This window comes from Pleurodeles waltl, chromosome 2_2 (genome assembly GCF_031143425.1).
Source record: "Pleurodeles waltl isolate 20211129_DDA chromosome 2_2, aPleWal1.hap1.20221129, whole genome shotgun sequence".
Taxonomy (NCBI): Eukaryota; Metazoa; Chordata; class Amphibia; order Caudata; family Salamandridae; genus Pleurodeles; species Pleurodeles waltl.
The window spans coordinates 1,097,103,389-1,097,127,925 of record NC_090439.1 but is presented as its reverse complement, the minus strand read 5'-3'; the positions used below and the strand labels follow the sequence as shown (position 1 = coordinate 1,097,127,925).

Below are 24,537 nucleotides of genomic sequence, written 5' to 3'. Positions count from 1 at the left end.
TCCTTGAAGTCTCAGGACCAAAAAGACTTCTTCCTTTCACGTGGACACTCCGTGCGCCAAAAATTTCGACGCACAGCTTGTTTCGCGGCGAGAAAAACGCCGCACACCGACGCTGATCAACGCGACGCCCTCGGGACGATCGAGACTTCGACGCACAACCTCGCAAGGACAAAGCCGCCCGACTTCCAAGGAGAAATCGACGCGACGCCTACCGTGAGTGCGAAACTTTGACGCACGGCCTCGCAAGGACAACGCCGCCCGACTTCCAAGGAGAAATCGACGCGACGCCTGCCGTGAGACCAAAATTTCGACGCACGGCCTCGCAAGGACAACGCCGCCCGACTTCCAAGGAGAAATCGACGCGACGCCTACCGTGAGATCGAAACTTCGACGCGCAGCCCCGCAGAACGACGCGCAGCCGGAAAATAAGCAGGAGAATCCACGCACAGACCCGGGACATCTGGTAATCCTCGCGATCCACAAAAAGAGACTGTCTGCGCGCCGGAAAACGACGCCCGACTTCCCCGCGTGGAAAAGAACGACGCAAGTCTGTGTGTGCTGAGCGGAAAACGACGCACACACCCCTTTTTCCACGCATCTCTTCTCCTGTGGCCCTCTGAGGAGATTAACCACCAGAAACCAGGTACTCTGTGCTTGAAAGACACTTTATTGCTTTTTAAAGACTTAAAGACTCTTAATATCACTTTTCAGTGATATCTTTACAAATTCGTATTGCAACTTTGATCGTTTTGACCTACAATTATCCAGATAAATATTCTATATTTTTCTAAACACTGTGTGGTGTATTTTTGTGGTGTTATACTATGGTGTTGTATGATTTATTGCACAAATGCTTTACACATTGCCTTCTAAGTTAAGCCTGACTGCTCGTGCCAAGCTACCGGAGGGTGAGCACAGGCTGATTTTGGATTGTGTGTGACTTACCCTGACTAGAGTGAGGGTTCTTGCTTGGACAGAGGGCAACCTATCTGCCAACCAAAAACCCCATTTCTAACATTGGTGATCAGCGGTGAGGATAGGACTTGTGTTTGTGCAGTGACATACAGTAGCTAAGTATTTCACTACCTACCCACAGTTGAAGGTCAACTTGATTTTTCATCTTTTTTGGCTTTTTGTTCTCTGATGTCCTCCTGGATATACTAGTGATATTTTGGACTTTGGATTTTGTTTTTTGCTGATAAGATCTTATCAGAATGGGATTGCTTACCAACTCATGCTTTGTTCGTACTGACCACCTCACTAAGGATGACCTAAGGAAGCTTTGCAGACAATGGGGCCTTCCTGTAGCAAGGAGATCTACTAAAGTGGAGATGCTCCATCACTACATAGTCTGGGGGGAGGAAAGATGGGCAGAGAGAGAGGCAGCAAGAAACCAAATGACTAAGTACCCCTCAGATGAGGAGGAAGACTACTCAGATGAGGAGGAGGGCTACTCAGAGTTGGACAGTGACCCAGAAATAGATGAATGGCTCCGAAGTCAAAGGCGACAGGAGCAACAATTAGAGGAGTATCTTGCAGAGGTTGAGGCAAAAAGACTTTTAGCCCTGGAAGAAGAAAAGATTGCAGCTCAAGAGCTGAGCGGTAAAGAGCTGAAACTGGAGGCCGGAAGGGCTGAGTCCAGTTCAGATGGTGGCAGCAAAAATCTTGCATCTAGTACTGCTGAAGAAGGGCACAAGCCCAGAGATGTGGTGCCCAACTTGAAGAAGGGAGTTGACACACCCCAGGTAGTTCAAGGGTATGAGGTAGTTCCCGTTATGCACAGGGTCCCTGAGAAGGATTGGGGAACTGGCACAGGGAGTCATATTCCTACTGGGGGGAGGGACACTTTACTGACTCTAGCAGAGAGTGACAGAGAAAAGGGTTCCCCCCTGGTGGACGTCCTGGATATAGAGTGTAGAGACATCCCAGAAGAGTATGGGTTGAGTGTCAGGGACAGGCAGATACTGTCTCACCAGTCTCAAGAGGGTGACATAGAGTGCTTTTCCAAGGCTGAGTTACTGGGTGGTTGGGTGAAGGGTACTGTGGTTAATACATGTGAAGGGCAGAGTGATGTAATTGCTGGAGAGCATATGTCTAGTCCTTATTCTCCAGAGCTACGCCAACACCAGGTGGAGTGTGAGTTCTCTGACCCAAGGGAACTTACAGTGGAGGCAGACTTTTGGGTGAGTACCAGAGAGTCTGAAGAGGCATTTGGGGGTGCTCCTGAAGGGAGAGGTCTAGGTGGTTCCCGACCAAGTGAGGTGGGAGAGGATTGTAGTGTCCCAGGTAGGTCTCAGAGCCTAACCTGTACCGTAGGGCCACCTTTTGAGGGAAGCCCCGCAGTGTCAGAAGAACTTGGGGGGGATGACTGTAGACAGCATCCCAACAGTTCTGGTGTCTGGCAGTACCACTCCTAGTGAGGGGGTGCAGAAGTCCAGACATAGGGTTGAGAGGGGGTGGCAGACCCCAGTGGAGGATCTTGAAAGTCAGGGGTCAGCTCTGAGAGCAGAGCCCCCCAGGAATGACCCAGGTGAGACCGTTTCTGGTTTGGGGGAAACCCAGACTCTGCCGGATGGGCAGAGGTCGGGAGACCTGCGCCAACCAGACTCTTGTGTGGCCCTTGGGGACGGCGTGTCCCTTGTGGGGGGTGAGAGTGCCCCCCAGGAAGTCCTGGCATGCCAGGCAAAGATTCAACCTCAGGGTGGTGACTCTGGGTTGGATAACCGGGTTCAGAGGTTAAACTTTGACCTGGTGGGGGGTAGATGTGCCCCCCAGAAAGTCCTGGAATGCCAGGCAATGGCTCAACCTCAGGGTGGTGACTCTGGGTTGGCTTACCAGGTGAAGAGGTCAAACTCTGACCTGGTGGGGGGTAGGTGTGCCCCCCAGAAAGTCCTGGCGTGCCAGGCAGTTGTCCAACCTCAGGGTGTCGACTCTGGGTTGGATGGCCAGGTTCAGAGGTTAAACTCTGACCTGGTGGGAGGTAGGTGTGCCTCCCAGAAAGTCCTGGGATGCCAGGCAATTGCCCAACCTCAGGGTGGTGACTCTGGGTTGGCTAACCCGGTTCAGAGGTCAAACTCTGACCTGGTGGGGGGTAGGTTTGCCCCCCAGAAAGTCCTGGTATACCAGGCAATGGTTCAACCTCAGGGTGGTGACCCTGGGTTGGAGAACCAGGCTCAGAGGTTAAACTCTGACCTGGTGGGAGGTAGGTGTGCCTCCCTGAAAGTCCTGGCCTGCCAGGCAATGGTTCAACCTCAGGGTGGTGACTCTGGGTTGGATATCCAGGTTCAGAGGTTAAACTCTGACCTGGTGGGGGGTAGGTGTGCCCCCCAGAAAGTCCTGGCGTGCCAGGCAATTGTTCAACCTCAGGGTGGTGACTCTGGGTTGGATACCCAGGTTCAGAGGTTAAACTCTGACCTGGTGGGGGGTAGGTGTGCCTCCCAAGAAGCCCTGCTGTGCCAGGCAATTGTCCAACCTCAGGGTGTTGACTCTGGGTTGGATGACCAGGTTCAGAGGTTAAACTCTGACCTGGTGGGGGGTAGGTGTGCCCCCCAGAAAGTCCTGGCGTGCCAGGCAATTGCCCAACCTCAGGGTGGTGACCCTGGGTTGGAGAACCAGGCTCAGAGGTTAAACTCTGACCTGGTGGGAGGTAGGTGTGCCTCCCAGAAAGCCCTGGTGCGCCAGGCAATTGTTCAACTTCAGGGTGGTGACTCTGAGTTGAATGGCCCAGTTCAGAGGTTAAACTCTGACCTGGTGGAGGGTCAGTGTGCCCTCCAGGAAGTCCTGGCGTGCCAGGCAATTGTTCAACTTCAGGGTGGCGACTCTGAGTTGAATGGTCAGGTGCAGAGGTTAAACTCTGACCTGGTGGGGGGTAGGTGTGCCCCCCAGAAAGTCCTGGTTTGCCAGGCAGTGATCCAGTGTGAGGGTACAGACCCTGGGCTGGAAGACCAGGTTCAGGGTGTCCCCCCGGACCTGGAGAGAGGGGCTACTGATAACAGTGCCCCTACCCTATTGTCTTCTGAGGAGGCCACTCCTAGTTGGAGAGTGCTGGACCCCAGAAGGGAGGGCAGGGGGAGGGAAGCCTCACCCCGGGCCCTAGTCCAACCTGAAGGTACAGACCCCAGGTTGGAGGGCCAGTTGCAGGTTAACAGCCCTGCACTGGTGGAGGAATGGTACAGGGCGACTTCTATAAGCACCCTGACCATGGTGGACTCTGGGGGTACCGCTCCAGGAGAGAGGGTACAGAGCCCCAGAGGGGAGGACCAGGTTCAGGCTGTCATCCCTGACCTGGTGGAAGGGAGAGTGGTTAAAGGGTGCCCAGCACCTGGGGCTACCGCCCCCCACTCTCCACAGCCACAGTGGTGGGAGAGCTTTGAGAGGCCTGGGGCCTGGCTCTCATCCCTGACAACTGTCAGTAACCACAGTGGCTTGCTGTCCGGGTGGACAGAGTTATCCCTGGGGAGGGGACAAGTGTCACACCCCGGGGATAGAATGGGTAACACCACTGTGTTGGTCCTGGTGGTACTATCCTGCTCCTGGGATACATCTGTGAGCAATGTCAGGTTAGGTGCTGCACAGATGGGATCCGCAGGAAAGGAGAAAGGTTCCCCATGGATGGGCTTAGTGGGCCCTGAGAGTATGGACAGAGGGATCCAATTGGAGTCAGGAAGGCGAAGAACTGGAGCATGCCCCTGCTGTTGTGGGCCTGGGTCCTTGTTCTGTCGCCTCAAACAGGGAAGTACATCAGGATAGTGATTGTTCTCCCCTGGCTTTAGGCTGGTGGGGGGTCATGTTGGACCTGGCTTTTTGACAGGGACATCCCCAAACTTTTTGCCTCCTTCCTCCTATTTTTTCTGACCTGTTGTTGTTGGCTTTTAACCTCTGAGCACTTTACCACTGCTAACCAGTGCTAAAGTGCATATGCTCTCTGTGTAAATTGTACTATTGATTGGTTTATCCATGATTGACTATTTAATTTACCTGTAAGTCCCTATTAGAGTGCACTACATGTGCCTAGGGCATGTAGATTAAATGCTACTAGTGGGCCTGCAGCACTGGTTGTGCCACCCACCTCAGTAGCCCCTTAACCTTGTCTCAGGCCTGCCATTGCAATGCCTGTGTGTGCAGTTTCACTGCCACTTCGACTTGGCATTTAAAAGTACTTGCCAAGCCTAGAACTCCCCTTTTTCTACATATAAGTCATCCCTAATGTGTGCCCTAGGTATCCCCTAGAGCAGGGTGCTGTGTAGGTAAAAGGCAGGACATGTACCTGTGTAGTTATATGTCCTGGTAGTGTAAAACTCCTAAATTCGTTTTTACACTACTGTGAGGCCTGCTCCCTTCATAGGCTAACATTGGGGCTGCCCTCCTACACTGTTGAAGTGGCAGCTGCTGATCTGAAAGGAGCAGGGAGGTCATATTTAGTATGGCCAGAATGGTAATACAAAATCCTGCTGACTGGTGAAGTCGGATTTAATATTACTATTCTAGAAATGCCACTTTTAGAAAGTGAGCATTTCTTTGCCCTAAAATCTTGTTGTGCCCTTCAATCCACGTCTGGCTAGGTTTAGTTGACAGCTCCTTGTGCATTCACTCAGACACACCCCAAACACAGGGTACTCAGCCTCACTTGCATACATCTGCATTTTGAATGGGTCTTCCTGGGCTGGGAGGGTGGAGGGCCTGCCCTCACACAAAGGACTGCCAGTCTGCTTTCTCCAAAGGACTGCTGTCTTGCTGTTGCCCTGCTGCCTTGCTGAACTCTTGTCTGGCTGTGAAAGTGCTCTCCAAGGGCTTGGATAGAGCTTGCCTCCTGTTCCTTGAAGTCTCAGGACCAAAAAGACTTCTTCCTTTCACGTGGACACTCCGTGCGCCGAAAATTTCGACGCACAGCTTGTTTCGCGGCGAGAAAAACGCCGCACACCGACGCTGATCAACGCGACGCCCTCGGGACGATCGAGACTTCGACGCACAACCTCGCAAGGACAAAGCCGCCCGACTTCCAAGGAGAAATCGACGCGACGCCTACCGTGAGTGCGAAACTTTGACGCACGGCCTCGCAAGGACAACGCCGCCCGACTTCCAAGGAGAAATCGACGCGACGCCTGCCGTGAGACCAAAATTTCGACGCACGGCCTCGCAAGGACAACGCCGCCCGACTTCCAAGGAGAAATCGACGCGACGCCTACCGTGAGATCGAAACTTCGACGCGCAGCCCCGCAGAACGACGCGCAGCCGGAAAATAAGCAGGAGAATCCACGCACAGACCCGGGACATCTGGTAATCCTCGCGATCCACAAAAAGAGACTGTCTGCGCGCCGGAAAACGACGCCCGACTTCCCCGCGTGGAAAAGAACGACGCAAGTCTGTGTGTGCTGAGCGGAAAACGACGCACACACCCCTTTTTCCACGCATCTCTTCTCCTGTGGCCCTCTGAGGAGATTAACCACCAGAAACCAGGTACTCTGTGCTTGAAAGACACTTTATTGCTTTTTAAAGACTTAAAGACTCTTAATATCACTTTTCAGTGATATCTTTACAAATTCGTATTGCAACTTTGATCGTTTTGACCTACAATTATCCAGATAAATATTCTATATTTTTCTAAACACTGTGTGGTGTATTTTTGTGGTGTTATACTATGGTGTTGTATGATTTATTGCACAAATGCTTTACACATTGCCTTCTAAGTTAAGCCTGACTGCTCGTGCCAAGCTACCGGAGGGTGAGCACAGGCTGATTTTGGATTGTGTGTGACTTACCCTGACTAGAGTGAGGGTTCTTGCTTGGACAGAGGGCAACCTATCTGCCAACCAAAAACCCCATTTCTAACATTGGTGATCAGCGGTGAGGATAGGACTTGTGTTTGTGCAGTGACATACAGTAGCTAAGTATTTCACTACCTACCCACAGTTGAAGGTCAACTTGATTTTTCATCTTTTTTGGCTTTTTGTTCTCTGATGTCCTCCTGGATATACTAGTGATATTTTGGACTTTGGATTTTGTTTTTTGCTGATAAGATCTTATCAGAATGGGATTGCTTACCAACTCATGCTTTGTTCGTACTGACCACCTCACTAAGGATGACCTAAGGAAGCTTTGCAGACAATGGGGCCTTCCTGTAGCAAGGAGATCTACTAAAGCGGAGATGCTCCATCACTACATAGTCTGGGGGGAGGAAAGATGGGCAGAGAGAGAGGCAGCAAGAAACCAAATGACTAAGTACCCCTCAGATGAGGAGGAAGACTACTCAGATGAGGAGGAGGGCTACTCAGAGTTGGACAGTGACCCAGAAATAGATGAATGGCTCCGAAGTCAAAGGCGACAGGAGCAACAATTAGAGGAGTATCTTGCAGAGGTTGAGGCAAAAAGACTTTTAGCCCTGGAAGAAGAAAAGATTGCAGCTCAAGAGCTGAGCGGTAAAGAGCTGAAACTGGAGGCCGGAAGGGCTGAGTCCAGTTCAGATGGTGGCAGCAAAAATCTTGCATCTAGTACTGCTGAAGAAGGGCACAAGCCCAGAGATGTGGTGCCCAACTTGAAGAAGGGAGTTGACACACCCCAGGTAGTTCAAGGGTATGAGGTAGTTCCCGTTATGCACAGGGTCCCTGAGAAGGATTGGGGAACTGGCACAGGGAGTCATATTCCTACTGGGGGGAGGGACACTTTACTGACTCTAGCAGAGAGTGACAGAGAAAAGGGTTCCCCCCTGGTGGACGTCCTGGATATAGAGTGTAGAGACATCCCAGAAGAGTATGGGTTGAGTGTCAGGGACAGGCAGATACTGTCTCACCAGTCTCAAGAGGGTGACATAGAGTGCTTTTCCAAGGCTGAGTTACTGGGTGGTTGGGTGAAGGGTACTGTGGTTAATACATGTGAAGGGCAGAGTGATGTAATTGCTGGAGAGCATATGTCTAGTCCTTATTCTCCAGAGCTACGCCAACACCAGGTGGAGTGTGAGTTCTCTGACCCAAGGGAACTTACAGTGGAGGCAGACTTTTGGGTGAGTACCAGAGAGTCTGAAGAGGCATTTGGGGGTGCTCCTGAAGGGAGAGGTCTAGGTGGTTCCCGACCAAGTGAGGTGGGAGAGGATTGTAGTGTCCCAGGTAGGTCTCAGAGCCTAACCTGTACCGTAGGGCCACCTTTTGAGGGAAGCCCCGCAGTGTCAGAAGAACTTGGGGGGGATGACTGTAGACAGCATCCCAACAGTTCTGGTGTCTGGCAGTACCACTCCTAGTGAGGGGGTGCAGAAGTCCAGACATAGGGTTGAGAGGGGGTGGCAGACCCCAGTGGAGGATCTTGAAAGTCAGGGGTCAGCTCTGAGAGCAGAGCCCCCCAGGAATGACCCAGGTGAGACCGTTTCTGGTTTGGGGGAAACCCAGACTCTGCCGGATGGGCAGAGGTCGGGAGACCTGCGCCAACCAGACTCTTGTGTGGCCCTTGGGGACGGCGTGTCCCTTGTGGGGGGTGAGAGTGCCCCCCAGGAAGTCCTGGCATGCCAGGCAAAGATTCAACCTCAGGGTGGTGACTCTGGGTTGGATAACCGGGTTCAGAGGTTAAACTTTGACCTGGTGGGGGGTAGATGTGCCCCCCAGAAAGTCCTGGAATGCCAGGCAATGGCTCAACCTCAGGGTGGTGACTCTGGGTTGGCTTACCAGGTGAAGAGGTCAAACTCTGACCTGGTGGGGGGTAGGTGTGCCCCCCAGAAAGTCCTGGCGTGCCAGGCAGTTGTCCAACCTCAGGGTGTCGACTCTGGGTTGGATGGCCAGGTTCAGAGGTTAAACTCTGACCTGGTGGGAGGTAGGTGTGCCTCCCAGAAAGTCCTGGGATGCCAGGCAATTGCCCAACCTCAGGGTGGTGACTCTGGGTTGGCTAACCCGGTTCAGAGGTCAAACTCTGACCTGGTGGGGGGTAGGTTTGCCCCCCAGAAAGTCCTGGTATACCAGGCAATGGTTCAACCTCAGGGTGGTGACCCTGGGTTGGAGAACCAGGCTCAGAGGTTAAACTCTGACCTGGTGGGAGGTAGGTGTGCCTCCCTGAAAGTCCTGGCCTGCCAGGCAATGGTTCAACCTCAGGGTGGTGACTCTGGGTTGGATATCCAGGTTCAGAGGTTAAACTCTGACCTGGTGGGGGGTAGGTGTGCCCCCCAGAAAGTCCTGGCGTGCCAGGCAATTGTTCAACCTCAGGGTGGTGACTCTGGGTTGGATACCCAGGTTCAGAGGTTAAACTCTGACCTGGTGGGGGGTAGGTGTGCCTCCCAAGAAGCCCTGCTGTGCCAGGCAATTGTCCAACCTCAGGGTGTTGACTCTGGGTTGGATGACCAGGTTCAGAGGTTAAACTCTGACCTGGTGGGGGGTAGGTGTGCCCCCCAGAAAGTCCTGGCGTGCCAGGCAATTGCCCAACCTCAGGGTGGTGACCCTGGGTTGGAGAACCAGGCTCAGAGGTTAAACTCTGACCTGGTGGGAGGTAGGTGTGCCTCCCAGAAAGCCCTGGTGCGCCAGGCAATTGTTCAACTTCAGGGTGGTGACTCTGAGTTGAATGGCCCAGTTCAGAGGTTAAACTCTGACCTGGTGGAGGGTCAGTGTGCCCTCCAGGAAGTCCTGGCGTGCCAGGCAATTGTTCAACTTCAGGGTGGCGACTCTGAGTTGAATGGTCAGGTGCAGAGGTTAAACTCTGACCTGGTGGGGGGTAGGTGTGCCCCCCAGAAAGTCCTGGTTTGCCAGGCAGTGATCCAGTGTGAGGGTACAGACCCTGGGCTGGAAGACCAGGTTCAGGGTGTCCCCCCGGACCTGGAGAGAGGGGCTACTGATAACAGTGCCCCTACCCTATTGTCTTCTGAGGAGGCCACTCCTAGTTGGAGAGTGCTGGACCCCAGAAGGGAGGGCAGGGGGAGGGAAGCCTCACCCCGGGCCCTAGTCCAACCTGAAGGTACAGACCCCAGGTTGGAGGGCCAGTTGCAGGTTAACAGCCCTGCACTGGTGGAGGAATGGTACAGGGCGACTTCTATAAGCACCCTGACCATGGTGGACTCTGGGGGTACCGCTCCAGGAGAGAGGGTACAGAGCCCCAGAGGGGAGGACCAGGTTCAGGCTGTCATCCCTGACCTGGTGGAAGGGAGAGTGGTTAAAGGGTGCCCAGCACCTGGGGCTACCGCCCCCCACTCTCCACAGCCACAGTGGTGGGAGAGCTTTGAGAGGCCTGGGGCCTGGCTCTCATCCCTGACAACTGTCAGTAACCACAGTGGCTTGCTGTCCGGGTGGACAGAGTTATCCCTGGGGAGGGGACAAGTGTCACACCCCGGGGATAGAATGGGTAACACCACTGTGTTGGTCCTGGTGGTACTATCCTGCTCCTGGGATACATCTGTGAGCAATGTCAGGTTAGGTGCTGCACAGATGGGATCCGCAGGAAAGGAGAAAGGTTCCCCATGGATGGGCTTAGTGGGCCCTGAGAGTATGGACAGAGGGATCCAATTGGAGTCAGGAAGGCGAAGAACTGGAGCATGCCCCTGCTGTTGTGGGCCTGGGTCCTTGTTCTGTCGCCTCAAACAGGGAAGTACATCAGGATAGTGATTGTTCTCCCCTGGCTTTAGGCTGGTGGGGGGTCATGTTGGACCTGGCTTTTTGACAGGGACATCCCCAAACTTTTTGCCTCCTTCCTCCTATTTTTTCTGACCTGTTGTTGTTGGCTTTTAACCTCTGAGCACTTTACCACTGCTAACCAGTGCTAAAGTGCATATGCTCTCTGTGTAAATTGTACTATTGATTGGTTTATCCATGATTGACTATTTAATTTACCTGTAAGTCCCTATTAGAGTGCACTACATGTGCCTAGGGCATGTAGATTAAATGCTACTAGTGGGCCTGCAGCACTGGTTGTGCCACCCACCTCAGTAGCCCCTTAACCTTGTCTCAGGCCTGCCATTGCAATGCCTGTGTGTGCAGTTTCACTGCCACTTCGACTTGGCATTTAAAAGTACTTGCCAAGCCTAGAACTCCCCTTTTTCTACATATAAGTCATCCCTAATGTGTGCCCTAGGTATCCCCTAGAGCAGGGTGCTGTGTAGGTAAAAGGCAGGACATGTACCTGTGTAGTTATATGTCCTGGTAGTGTAAAACTCCTAAATTCGTTTTTACACTACTGTGAGGCCTGCTCCCTTCATAGGCTAACATTGGGGCTGCCCTCCTACACTGTTGAAGTGGCAGCTGCTGATCTGAAAGGAGCAGGGAGGTCATATTTAGTATGGCCAGAATGGTAATACAAAATCCTGCTGACTGGTGAAGTCGGATTTAATATTACTATTCTAGAAATGCCACTTTTAGAAAGTGAGCATTTCTTTGCCCTAAAATCTTGTTGTGCCCTTCAATCCACGTCTGGCTAGGTTTAGTTGACAGCTCCTTGTGCATTCACTCAGACACACCCCAAACACAGGGTACTCAGCCTCACTTGCATACATCTGCATTTTGAATGGGTCTTCCTGGGCTGGGAGGGTGGAGGGCCTGCCCTCACACAAAGGACTGCCAGTCTGCTTTCTCCAAAGGACTGCTGTCTTGCTGTTGCCCTGCTGCCTTGCTGAACTCTTGTCTGGCTGTGAAAGTGCTCTCCAAGGGCTTGGATAGAGCTTGCCTCCTGTTCCTTGAAGTCTCAGGACCAAAAAGACTTCTTCCTTTCACGTGGACACTCCGTGCGCCGAAAATTTCGACGCACAGCTTGTTTCGCGGCGAGAAAAACGCCGCACACCGACGCTGATCAACGCGACGCCCTCGGGACGATCGAGACTTCGACGCACAACCTCGCAAGGACAAAGCCGCCCGACTTCCAAGGAGAAATCGACGCGACGCCTACCGTGAGTGCGAAACTTTGACGCACGGCCTCGCAAGGACAACGCCGCCCGACTTCCAAGGAGAAATCGACGCGACGCCTGCCGTGAGACCAAAATTTCGACGCACGGCCTCGCAAGGACAACGCCGCCCGACTTCCAAGGAGAAATCGACGCGACGCCTACCGTGAGATCGAAACTTCGACGCGCAGCCCCGCAGAACGACGCGCAGCCGGAAAATAAGCAGGAGAATCCACGCACAGACCCGGGACATCTGGTAATCCTTGCGATCCACAAAAAGAGACTGTCTGCGCGCCGGAAAACGACGCCCGACTTCCCCGCGTGGAAAAGAACGACGCAAGTCTGTGTGTGCTGAGCGGAAAACGACGCACACACCCCTTTTTCCACGCATCTCTTCTCCTGTGGCCCTCTGAGGAGATTAACCACCAGAAACCAGGTACTCTGTGCTTGAAAGACACTTTATTGCTTTTTAAAGACTTAAAGACTCTTAATATCACTTTTCAGTGATATCTTTACAAATTCGTATTGCAACTTTGATCGTTTTGACCTACAATTATCCAGATAAATATTCTATATTTTTCTAAACACTGTGTGGTGTATTTTTGTGGTGTTATACTATGGTGTTGTATGATTTATTGCACAAATGCTTTACACATTGCCTTCTAAGTTAAGCCTGACTGCTCGTGCCAAGCTACCGGAGGGTGAGCACAGGCTGATTTTGGATTGTGTGTGACTTACCCTGACTAGAGTGAGGGTTCTTGCTTGGACAGAGGGCAACCTATCTGCCAACCAAAAACCCCATTTCTAACAGCTACCCATTACTGTAGGTCCACCGGTACCTTTGTACAGTCAGCCTAACTTAGGTATGAGCGGTCAGGGATCAATGCTGCAGAATGGGACAGATAGGAGGTGCATAGAAAACACTCCAGGGATAACTCCGATAGCGGCTCAGCCAACTGGATCTGGGTCCTTGATGGAGTTTAGTCCCATATGTGCTCAGTCAACACTGGTGAGGTCGAGTCCCCCACTGGTGATACCGCTGTCATCGAACACTGAAAAGTTGCCGCAACCATCAATGGCAGTCGATGTGAACGCTACACTGATGGGGTTGAATGCGCAACAGCTGACACAGTGGTTCAACAGTCTGAATTCCACACAAAGCTCAGCCAGTGGGAAGGGAGAAGACTATCTGAATAGGGTCAGGTTGAACATGGAAGCACAAGAATTGGTGGAAGGGACTATGGGTGTGAATAGGTTAGAGTCCTACTCGGAAGAAGAGTTGAGGTATCTATGTCCCAGGATTACTAAAGAAGTGAACAAGGTACATAGAAGCTTGCAAGAAATAGCTGACAAAAACGGGGTTGACATAGACAAGACGAAACACTTGAGCAGGAGCTATAGGTTGGATTTCGGGACCACAGATTTTGAACACATGAGGTCAGCAGGCATGAAGGCCCACCTTAGAGAATTGTTGCAGAGTGCACAAGTGTGGAGGTGCTTAGACAAATGGGAAAGCAGATGGGTAAAGAGAAAGGAAAAGAGGAAAGACAGTGTCCCAGAGCTCAACGAGAAAAGACCACAGAGTAGTGATGCAGTAACCATGTTACCAATGAGGGAGACAGCAGGGGGAAAATTAATACATGTACCATGGCACAGAAGCGACATTCAGTCTTTTACGGATGATTTTCCCAAACTGAGAGAGAAACCGATTGAATGGTATCAACAGACTGACAGGTTTGTGAAGCTTGCAAAATGCCTCTGGGAAGACCTGAACACTCTCTTTGAGATTGTGGTTCCGGCGGATTTGTGGGAGGATTGCAAAAGAGCTGTAGGTTGGCCGACAAGTGAACCAGAGAGAGACAGGGATACGGGTGCACCATCACCTATGGTGATGAGCCTGTACTATAAGGTGATTGAGCACTTGAAGACGAAGGTTGCCGCGAAAAATGTGGATTGGCAGAAGATCGATCGAACTGCCCAAGAGGCTAAAGAGTCGATACATAGCTACTATGAGAGATTGTTGAAGGCGTTTAAGAACTACAGTGGCACGGAAACAATAGAGGCGAAGGACATGCTTCATTTTGTGTTCAGATTTGTGGAAGGGCTGAGACCGGAGATAAGTCAGATGATAAAGTCGCATTTGATTTGTTGGCAATCGAAACCTATTGATGAGGTGTTGAATTATGCGAAATACTGTAGCGACGAAATTGAAGTGAAACAGAAAAGGTTGAAGGAGAAAGTGATGATGATGCAACTTAAAGCAGCTCAGACAGGTCTGCAAGGTTTGCAAGGGTTGCAAGGGTTCCAACAGCAGGTACCGCAACCGCAGCCGCAGTTGCAGGGAAATATGATGTTTCAGCCACAGGCGAGAGGCAGAGGCAGAGGAGGTTTTGGGAATAATGGTCCGGATTTGAATACTGTTGTGACTCCGAATGGTGTGCAGGCATTGAAAAAGGTGATGCCGTGTCACGTGTGCGGAATTGTCGGACATTGGAAACGCGAGTGCCCGATGGTGGTGCAGGAAGGTGCAGGTGTTGGTCAGCAAAACAATGATGTCAATGCATTTCAGACAATGAGGGGACCGAAAATGAGAGGTCCAAACCCAAATTTTCAGACCATAAATCAGCTGCAGGGATTACAACCTATGCAGCCGCAGCAGATGCAGATGCCCCGTATGCAGATGACGCAAATGCAGCCAATGCAACAGCAGTTTCCCATGGTACCTAATCAGCAAATGCAAATACCTTTGGCACCAATGAGTCAGCAGCAAGTGATGGTTCCTCCACAGGTCTCGGGTCAGGTAATGAATACAAATGGCACCGTACAACAGTTCCCATTACACAGTGAGAGTGGAATAAACAATGTGTGGGAGAGTGAAAGTTCAGGAGAGGAAGGAGATTGTGTGCTTGCAGCATCCTTGGAAGTTGATCAAAAGGGTCCGTACGTGGCGGGAAGAGTAATGGGTCATCGTGTTTCATTCTTGGTTGACACAGGAGCAACACGTTCAACTGTTAAGAGCATTGAAGTACCAAATTTGCCACTCTCAGGGAGAACAGTTCAAGTGGTGGGAGTAGCAAACAGGCACCTGACAAACCCAATTACAGATCCGGTACCAGTCAGCATCGGTAACTATCAAGGGTTACATAAATTTGTGGTATGTGACTCAAGCCCGATAGCACTGTTAGGGAGAGACTTATTGTGCAAGTTGGGATGTTCGATTATGTGTTCGAACAAGGGAATTAAAATTCAGACGAGCAGTGATGGGGAAGAAGAGGACAGTGTAGAGGGGGATGAGATGGAAACTGTTGATGAAGAGTATCCTCTGATTTGTCTTTTCCCGATGATAACTGAAGAAGATATTCCAGCTGAATTACGGGAAACAGTCGGAAAGGAAGTTTGGGATATGACAGGGAAAGAGGTGGGATTGATGAAAGGAGTGGAACCAGTGAAAGTGACTGTAAAACCCAATGCAACCTTTCCCCAGACCCCACAATACCACATGGCACAAGACACCCTCATGAAAGTTGCCCAACTCATTGACGAATTTGTAAAGCAGGGAGTACTGAAAGAAGTGTTAAGCAGTCCATGTAATTCACCAATCATGGGACTAATAAAGCCAAGTGGAAAGGTCCGAATTGTGCAGGACTTGAGGAAAATAAATGACATCATAGTCAAGTGTTGCCCTGTCGTACCAAATCCATCTGTGATAATGTTTCAAGTCCCTTGCGATGCCGAGTGGTTCTCAGTCATCGACTTGTCACAAGCATTCTTTTCGGTGCCTCTTCATGAGGACAGCCAATTTCTCTTTTGTTTCAAATTCTTAGACAGAGTGTACAGTTGGTGTCGAATTCCTCAAGGGTTTTCTGAGTCACCGTCAATCTTCAATCAGATTCTAAAGAAAGATTTGGAAGCATTAGAATTGCCATTCGAGTCAACCCTAGTACAGTACATTGATGACTTACTGATTGCATCAAAGACAGAAAGTGGCTGCACAGCCGATACCATTGCTCTGTTGAACCATTTGGGAAGGAATGGACATAAGGTGTCTCATTCCAAATTGCAGTTCTGTCAGAAGAAAGTGAAATACTTGGGTCACCAAATAGAGAAAGGGTCACGGAGAATAATGAAGGAAAGAATAACAAGTGTACTTCAAATGAGTCCACCAAAGACAAGGAGGGAGGTGAGGAAGTTTTTGGGGATGGTGGGCTACTGTCGCCAGTGGATTCCCAACTTCTCAACTCTAGCAAAGCCTTTACTGAAGTTGACCCAGAAGGATGCCTTGGATCAAATTGAGTTGAAAGGAGATGAGATGGATGCTTTTATCGAATTGAAAGAATGCATGTGCAGGGCTCCAGCTTTAGGTATGCCTGATTACACAAAGCCTTTCACATTGTTTTGTCATGAACGTGATGCATGTTCTTTGTCTGTCTTGACTCAAGCCCATGGTGGCATAAACAGACCAGTAGCGTATTTTTCAGCTACTTTGGATCCGGTTGCAGCAGCACTCCCAGGGTGTTTGCGCGCCGTAGCAGCAGTTGGTATCAGCCTCACTCAGAGTGAAGGAATAGTGATGGGACACCCAGTAACAGTCATGGTCCCTCACTCAGTTGAGATACTTTTGACCCGCTCCCGAACGCAACACATGACTGGAGCAAGACTCACAAGGTATGAAACGATAATTCTGGGCTCACCGAATGTGCAGCTGAAAAGGTGCACTACGTTGAATCCAGCAACCTTGCTTCCTGGAGAAAATGCTGAAATTGAGAACGCTGAAGACGTCGAGCATGACTGCCTTCAGGTGACTGAATTTTGCACAAAACCTCGACCTGACATTAAGGATACTAAGCTTGATGAAAATGACCAAATTGTTTTCGTTGATGGTTCATGTCTAAGAGATGGGATGGGAATTTTGAAAGCAGGATATGCTGTATGTACTGTAACAGGTGTCTTGGAAGCGTCCTGGCTTCAAGGAGTCTATTCTGCACAAGTAGCAGAACTTGTAGCCCTTACAAGAGCATGTCAACTGTCTGCATTGATGAAAGTCACCATTTACACTGATAGTCAGTACGGGTTTGGAATTGTGCACGACTTTGGCCAACTATGGTCACAGAGAGGTTTCCTGACTTCTTCAGGATCCCCAGTGAAAAACGGGGAGAGAATAAGGGAATTGCTACACGCCATTCAAATGCCAGCCGAAGTTGCAGTGGTAAAGTGTAGTGCTCATACAAAAGGACAGGACTATGTTTCTCTGGGAAATGCATATGCGGATCAAGTCGCAAGATTTTGTGCATTGAACTGTATATTGCTCAGAGATGAATGGAATTCGATAAGTGAACCAGAACTCGAACCAGCTGAAGCATTTGCCTTGAAGGTCGTAGATACAATAGATGAATTAAAAGCATTACAGAATAACGTCAGGGAGGATGAAAGAGATTCCTGGATTAAATCACAATGTATAAAGAGACCAGACGCGTTATGGGTTTCAAATGAGGGAAAATTTGTTTTGCCAAATAGTCTCTTATCACAGCTTGCGCGGTTCTATCATGGGCAAGCTCACCTAGGGAGAGATGCCATGATAAGATTGTTCAAAACTGATTGGTTTAACCCCAGATTTCGTCAAGCTGCAGAAGCAGTTTGCCATCGATGTGTCACTTGCCAGCAGATGAACCCAGGAAAGGGAACAGTTGTGAACGCGAGCCACATTGGCAGGGCCAGTGGCCCATTTAGTAGGATGCAGATGGACTTCATTGAGATGCCTGTGCATGGAGGTCTAAAGTATGTGTTGGTGATTGTGTGCATTTTTAGTCACTGGATTGAGGCATACCCCACACGTAGAAATGACAGCCTTACAGTTGCAAAACTATTGTTGAGGGAGTTGATACCACGTTTCGGATTCCCGATCTCTTTAGAATCAGATAGGGGAAGTCACTTCAATAACGAGGTGATAAAGTTACTTTGCGAAGCACTGAACATTGAGCAAAAACTGCATTGTAGCTATCGCCCTGAAGCATCAGGACTGGTGGAGCAGATGAATGGTACACTGAAATCAAGAATGGCGAAAATATGTGCATCGACAAATTTGAAATGGCCTGACGCATTGCCCTTGGTGCTAATGTCAATGAGAAACACCCCTGATAGAAAGACTGGATTGTCTCCGCACGAAATTCTCATGGGCAGGGCTATGAGACTTCCTGCAGTTCCCGCAAACGCGCTTTTGAATATTACAGATGATATGGTGTTAGACTACTGCAAGGGTCTGGCTGACGTGGTTCGCTCTTTCTCTCACCAGGTGGAAGCAACCACCTTGCCACCGATCCAAGGTCCAGGACACGCACTGAAAGCAGGTGACTGGGTCGTGGTAAAGAAGCACGTGAGGAAGTCGTGTCTGGAACCCCGTTGGAAAGGCCCTTTCCAAGTGATCCTGACGACAACTACCGCTGTGAAGTGCGCGGGGGTTCCCAACTGGATTCACGCCAGTCACACAAAGAAAGTGTTGTGTCCCACAGATGAGGAAGTTGAAGCGCTGAAACTGCCAGTGCCTGATAAAACAGTGCTGAGTGCTGAGACAGAGCAAAACCGAACTGAAAGCGAACAGGCAGGAACAGAAGAGAGGGAAACATTCTCTGAGGACGAAGCAACAGACTCACTTGGGGAAGACCAAGGAGAAACATCAGACAGCGACGAAGCAGCTGAAGGTGACAAAGAACCTGAAGCAGCTGAGGGTAGCAAAGAGCCTGAAGCAGCTGAAGGTGACAAAGAACCTGAAGCAGCTGAAAGTGATAAAGAGCCTGACGAAAGTAATAGTGACGAAGGGCTCGAAAAAGGTGAAAAAGCAGGAGAGCCTGATCAGAGGAGGGCTTTCCCAGAAGCAGACGATACAGAAAAAGAAAAAGAGAACGTGATTGATTCCCCAGAAGGAGGGGACAAGGCAGAACAGAACGAAACAGTTCAAGCTTCCACAGAAAAGATCGCAGGTCCATCAAATGGACATGGTGCAAAGAGGAGACTAAGTATATCACCAGTAAAACTAAGAACTAGAGAAAACTTGAACGACGGAGAAAGGCCAAAAGTGAAAGAGAAAAGAAAAGAAGTGTCTGTCGTGGTACCATCCTCAAGTGAAGGAAAAGACTTGGCCAAAGAGGAAAGTACCAGTGAGGCAGAATCGAAAAGAGAAGCAAAATTGAAAAGGAAAAGGATACCAAACAGGAGATATTCCGGTCCAGAATGGGCATATGCAGTCAATGACGATTGGACTGACGAATTTGTATCTCTAAGCCTTGAGAACGAAGAAGAAGAGATACCAATAGAAAAGAAAAGTTTTATGGACTCGGTCGATTGAAAGGGTAATAAATGATATTGCTTGCTACAATCTAACGTGATACAACCAGCTGAGACATTGCTAAACCGGATAAGACACTTGCTGAACTGATAAAGACTGAGTTATTGCCGAATTGAGACGAATGCTGCTAACCGATAAGTGACTGGCCTCTTGAAGAAAACTGTGTGAACATTGCGCTTGTTCAGCTTCGTAACTGAATTGCCAAATAGTTTCTTTTATAGGTGCTTCTAGCTCTCTGATTCTATACAGATCATGACGCAAAACAGTAGAAAGAAATATTGTAAATATGCGTGTATAGGCTTGATAATTGCATGTGTACTAATCATAATGGCAATAGTGCTTGCAATGCATGGAAGGGGTGAGAATGAGAAAATTTATGCTTCTACTTTTGCTCCTGTTACTGTCACTGAACTAACCGCATTGAAAAGACTAGAATTAGATGAGAGACACTTGCATGATAAGAAAGAGCTTTCGTATAATGTTTTCTATCGCCTATTAACAGAATATGTTGAGACTATGGATGCGAAAGATTGTTATGTGTGTACACAGATACCGACATCAGTAAAGGAAGGGGTGACTTATCACCACATGCCTCTTACATACGGGATTACATGTAGTATAGTCATGTCTAGATTTTATGGTCAAACTAACATACAGTATTTGTACTCAAATTATGATGTTACCTTTGCATATGTTCCTATAATAGCGCAGCTAAGCCAGATTGCTAAAGATTGGGATGCTAAAATAATGAGGGAATTTTTCGAGCCAATGCAACCTTTTGAAACGGCTCACGCTCATAGGGAAAACCTTACCTGCTCGCTCTCTGCAGTAGAAATAAGCTTTTTAGATCGCACAGATGATAGAACGGCACAAATGAATGCGAAATTAGAAAAAGAGCTACATAAGAGGACTTCAGTAGATCATTATGATTTTGCCGCAATAAAAACACAAGGGAGAATAGCTTTAGATGCTTGGCATGTAGGGAAATTTTGTATATATCGAGGTGAATCTTATTATGACAACATTTTTGTAGGAGCGAGTGAGTGTAAACATACGTTTATCTTTAAGGCCAAATGGACATTCATGATGAACGGACTTGACCCTGTCATACCAGGTGTATATTACATTTGTGGGTATAATGCCTATTATCGTCTTCCAAAGGGATGGTGGGGGAGATGTTATTTGGGTATAGTGTTCCCAAAGGTTTATCAACTGGATGACCTATCGATGATTCCAAAGACATCTGGATCCCATCGTATCCAGAAAAGAGAGACCGCAGCTGCTGTGGTAGGAGATATATTTGGAGCCATGATTCCTTCATTAGGAGTTGTGTTGAATTCCATCAAAATAAGAAAGTTGTCTACTATAGTGGATAACATGTTGACAAAGTTTTCAGGTGCTATAATCCTGATAGATGCTGAACTTGCAGCGGAAAGAGCTATGACTCTTCAAAATAGGCTTGCTTTAGACATTCTTTTAGCAAAGGATGGCGGCGTTTGCAAAATGCTTGGTGCACGACACTGTTGCACATATATTCCAGATAATAGTGTGAAGATTAAAACAATGCTTGCTAATCTAACAAAAGAGAGTGCAGATTTGAAGGAACTGAAAGAACCAGGAGTGTGGGAGAAGGTTGGAAAAGGACTTGCTTCAGTGGGAGATTGGCTTGGTGGCATTTGGAATGGACTATTGCTAAAAATAATACAGGGAATTTTAATAGTACTAATTTGCATATTTGGAATTTGGGGAATAAAAAGGGGAATAATAATGATAATGGAAAGAATTAAGAGAAGAAAGGAAGAGAAGATGATGAAAAGAATGGCAGAAGAGTACAAAGCGAAAACTAGGGGAATTAAAAGGAAAAGAGAACTGACAGAATTTTAATGGAATAAAATTTGTGGGAATAGTTTGTGTGATGACAAGTAGTCATCAGAGGAGGGATTGATGAAGCTGAAATGAAGGTTTTACATTTATTGACGCTAAACGTAGTGTGAAATAATCAAGAGTGACTTTAACCGAACTAATAAAGATTGTACGGGGACAAAATGTGCCCTCAGAGTAGTTTGCCAACATTTATAAGCGTGCTTTATATAACGTGGTGTATTAGAATTGCACTAATCCGACATTGAAATGTTTTAGCTTAGCATTACTTTAGTGCAGGCTTCGGCCTAGTTGCCTGGTCTCACGGTTTAGATGCTCGTATTTTTCCAATGTGCTAATAAACGTGTATTTTTGCTTGAAGCTGTATTTTTCCACTGAGATCGTTCACATGCTTATCTTAAGGTTTCGTGCCAGCCTGGCATTTTTCTCTTTGCTCCAAGGTCAATCTGCAGGTGCGGACAATGGAAGCTCTGAAAGTGAGTTAATTGGTATAAAATGTTGCAACTTGCGTACCCGTCTCCAAGGATAATGTATGCTTAAGTAAAAGCTTGAGAACTGTTGTTTTTGATTGGACAATTTGAAGCCAACCTATGAACCCTCCAATGGAAGACCCTACTGGATTTGAACTGTTGTCTATTTAAACCAGGTGCACGAGAAGAAAGCAGCCATTATTGCTGTTACCAGCCATTTGCAGCCATTATTGGACATCCCGCCATTTTGTAGACTTTGCAGTTACTATGGCCCACCTTGCTGCGAAGCCATTTTGAAAGAGACTTTGATGCTTTCTCTAATCGAGAGAAAGAGACTTTAAATGATTCTTGCCCTAGAGACCTTAACTTTGATCCCTTTGCATGAAGTAGTAGTTTTATCTTGCCGCCGTGAGGCAATTGCCCCGTCTACCCCTGCCCCTTTGCCCCGTCCCATGCTGATCGAGAAACGGTACCTGTGAGACGAAGACTTCCTTGAATGCTGATTGTAATTGGTAAATATGAAAGGACATTGTACAATTGCATTGTGTTTCTTTTAGGTAACCAACTGCTGATTTTTGATAAGAGCCCTAGCTAGGAGTTTTCCAAATTAATGTTGCTAAATTGTGTTTGCATGAAGTCCCACATGCCGATGCTAATTTGAGGTTAGATGAGGATTCCTTTTGATTGCACGATGCAATTTGAGACCTTGTTATGCTGACTAAATGTATGCAATTAGTTCATTACAGATTATAGTATTAGTGATTTGCATTGCTATTATCGAATGCCTTGTTATTCAAATGCTGCATAGATTGCACCTGTTTCGCCGTTATGGACAGCTATTAATGTTCATTTACGTATATCCTTTGGTGTTGAGACACATCTATATTGTGCTAGCTTTGTTAATATAGGGAAATAAATTCACTAACTTTGAATAAACTGGTGTGGTTATTCCTGACTGAAAGGTCAGGGTTCGCCGAAATGTATTCTGGATTAATTGTTAAGTGTTATGTTGATCAGGGTATTGCTTATGTTCGTTATTGATTATTGATTTGATAAAATTGACTGGTCTCGGGTGAAGAGAGTCCCACTTAGCCAAAAGATCCATCGGCCTAAGGAGCGTCCAAAGTACGGGTAAAATTATCTGTACGGATCGCTCTATCAAAGGTACACGTAATTATGCATATTTAAATGAGAAGCGTAATCCAGCATTTAGCTCCATTTTCTTAGTGCAAAATCCACTCTTGCATCCAAAATGGGCACGAGGATGCATTTAGCGCTAAGAAAATACCACTGAATGCTACATTACATGAACAGCAGTACACAGCAGTCGCTTGCGTTCTATTGGTTCATTGTTACTGTGCTACTACGAGGTGACTTTTGCCCCAAATTACTCTCAGTTACTCAAACTGGCATAATTGTGTGATTTCGTTGATTACGACAGTAATGTGTAATTAGCGAAATTACTCTGATTATTCCTGTGTAAATAGCATTTCTCCAAGGCTTACCTCCAGGAGCCATGTCGCTTTTTTTTGTCAAACCTGCGATTAAGTATTCTTAAAAAGAGTTAGGCATGTGCTATAAATGGCACCTGTCAGGCCTTCAAAAGTAATCTAGGCTCCGCTGGAAATGCACATTTCCATATGGATTATGCAAGGTGAATGGAGTCAAAACTGAACCTCTGGTGGAAATTCCAGTTAAATAGTACAAAAGGTTTCCACTTGATTTGGATCTTGCTAAACCGGCTTTTTTAATACATAGATAAAAATGCCTATTAACTCCAGTTGCATCCAGGAACTGGTTACTAGCGCCAATGGTTACTGTAAGTTTAATGTGTTTTAGTTGTTTCTTTTACAGTACGGTATACACGGTGTGGAACTCGTAAATTACAATTGATAACAGAGACAGCAGTTTTGTTCTAATCCACCTTTTTTTTCCAAAGGTAAAGGGAGATCTGCCCCACTCTGGTGCAGAAAATGCATACTTCATAAATGCATTTCTTTGTATAATGGTCGAGTCGATCCTTAGATGAACGCTGTACTGACGAACAGGCAGCTATTGCAGGGGATTGACACTCTGTCAAAGATGATTTGCTGGTTATCAGGCGCCAGTCTCTCCCAAGAAACTGACGCTCATCCGGCCCATGGAACATTCTCAGATGTTCCCAGAAACACACGTGGATGATAATCTAGAATCAGGTGAAGTCTCAAACTTTCCAGTCCTCAATTCCAGCACCTCCTCGCCTCTCACTCTTCCCCCAACCCCCATGTGCATCGCCCTCTGCCTTCCACTTGGTCTTAAGTGAAAACGCTCTGAAGTGCCCTAAAGCCGTATGTAGGCGCTGTAAGAAACAACAGCAATACATGAAATTTTAGGTATATATATATATATATATATATATATATATATATATATATATATATATATATATATATATATATATATATATATATATATATATATATATATATATATATTTAGAATTAAATTGCAACGATTGTACCAGCTGTGTGCAGGGAAAGACTTACCTAGCCCAAAGCACAGGGCAGCAGCCACGAGCGTGACAAGGAGAGCCTTCATGTTTTTCAGGTGTCCGGAGTCTGCACAAACACTGGCGGGGACTTGTATATATAGACGGTGTTTGGTGACAAGCCTGACGGTGTACAGTGAATTTTTGTAAGCAGGTGGGTAGTGGGGGCCGTTGGACCGGAGCAACAGGTTTATTGGAGGTATGCGACTTCTCCCTTTGGCCCGTGGTTTTTGAATCTTCCCCTCCCACGACTTAAAAATCACACCCGCGATATAGGTAAGCGCGCCCTTTTTGTTCAGGTGCGAAGATAACCAGTCAGGGACTGGCTCGTTCTCGTGGACTTCAATTCACCGAAATGCCAGGAGTGGCGGAAGTGACATCACACGCCCTTTCATCTCCTCTGACACACACATACTTATACATACACACATACTCACAATTACATACACTCTCTCACACATAAACACACTATCACCCGCAAGCACAA

At 48.0% G+C, this 24,537-nt stretch overlaps 1 protein-coding gene across 1 annotated transcript in view; it reads right to left on the bottom strand.

Moving 5' to 3' along the window:
* The window catches only part of LOC138282871 (prostate stem cell antigen-like), a 92,452-nt gene extending 68,253 nt beyond the window's left edge, over positions 1 to 24,199 (bottom strand). Inside the window, exon 1 of the mRNA XM_069220862.1 lies at positions 24,049 to 24,199. Coding sequence (XP_069076963.1) covers positions 24,049 to 24,100 — 52 coding nt within the window. The 5' untranslated portion in view covers positions 24,101 to 24,199. The remainder of the gene's footprint in view (positions 1 to 24,048) is intronic.
* Positions 24,200 to 24,537: the final 338 nt, after the last annotated feature.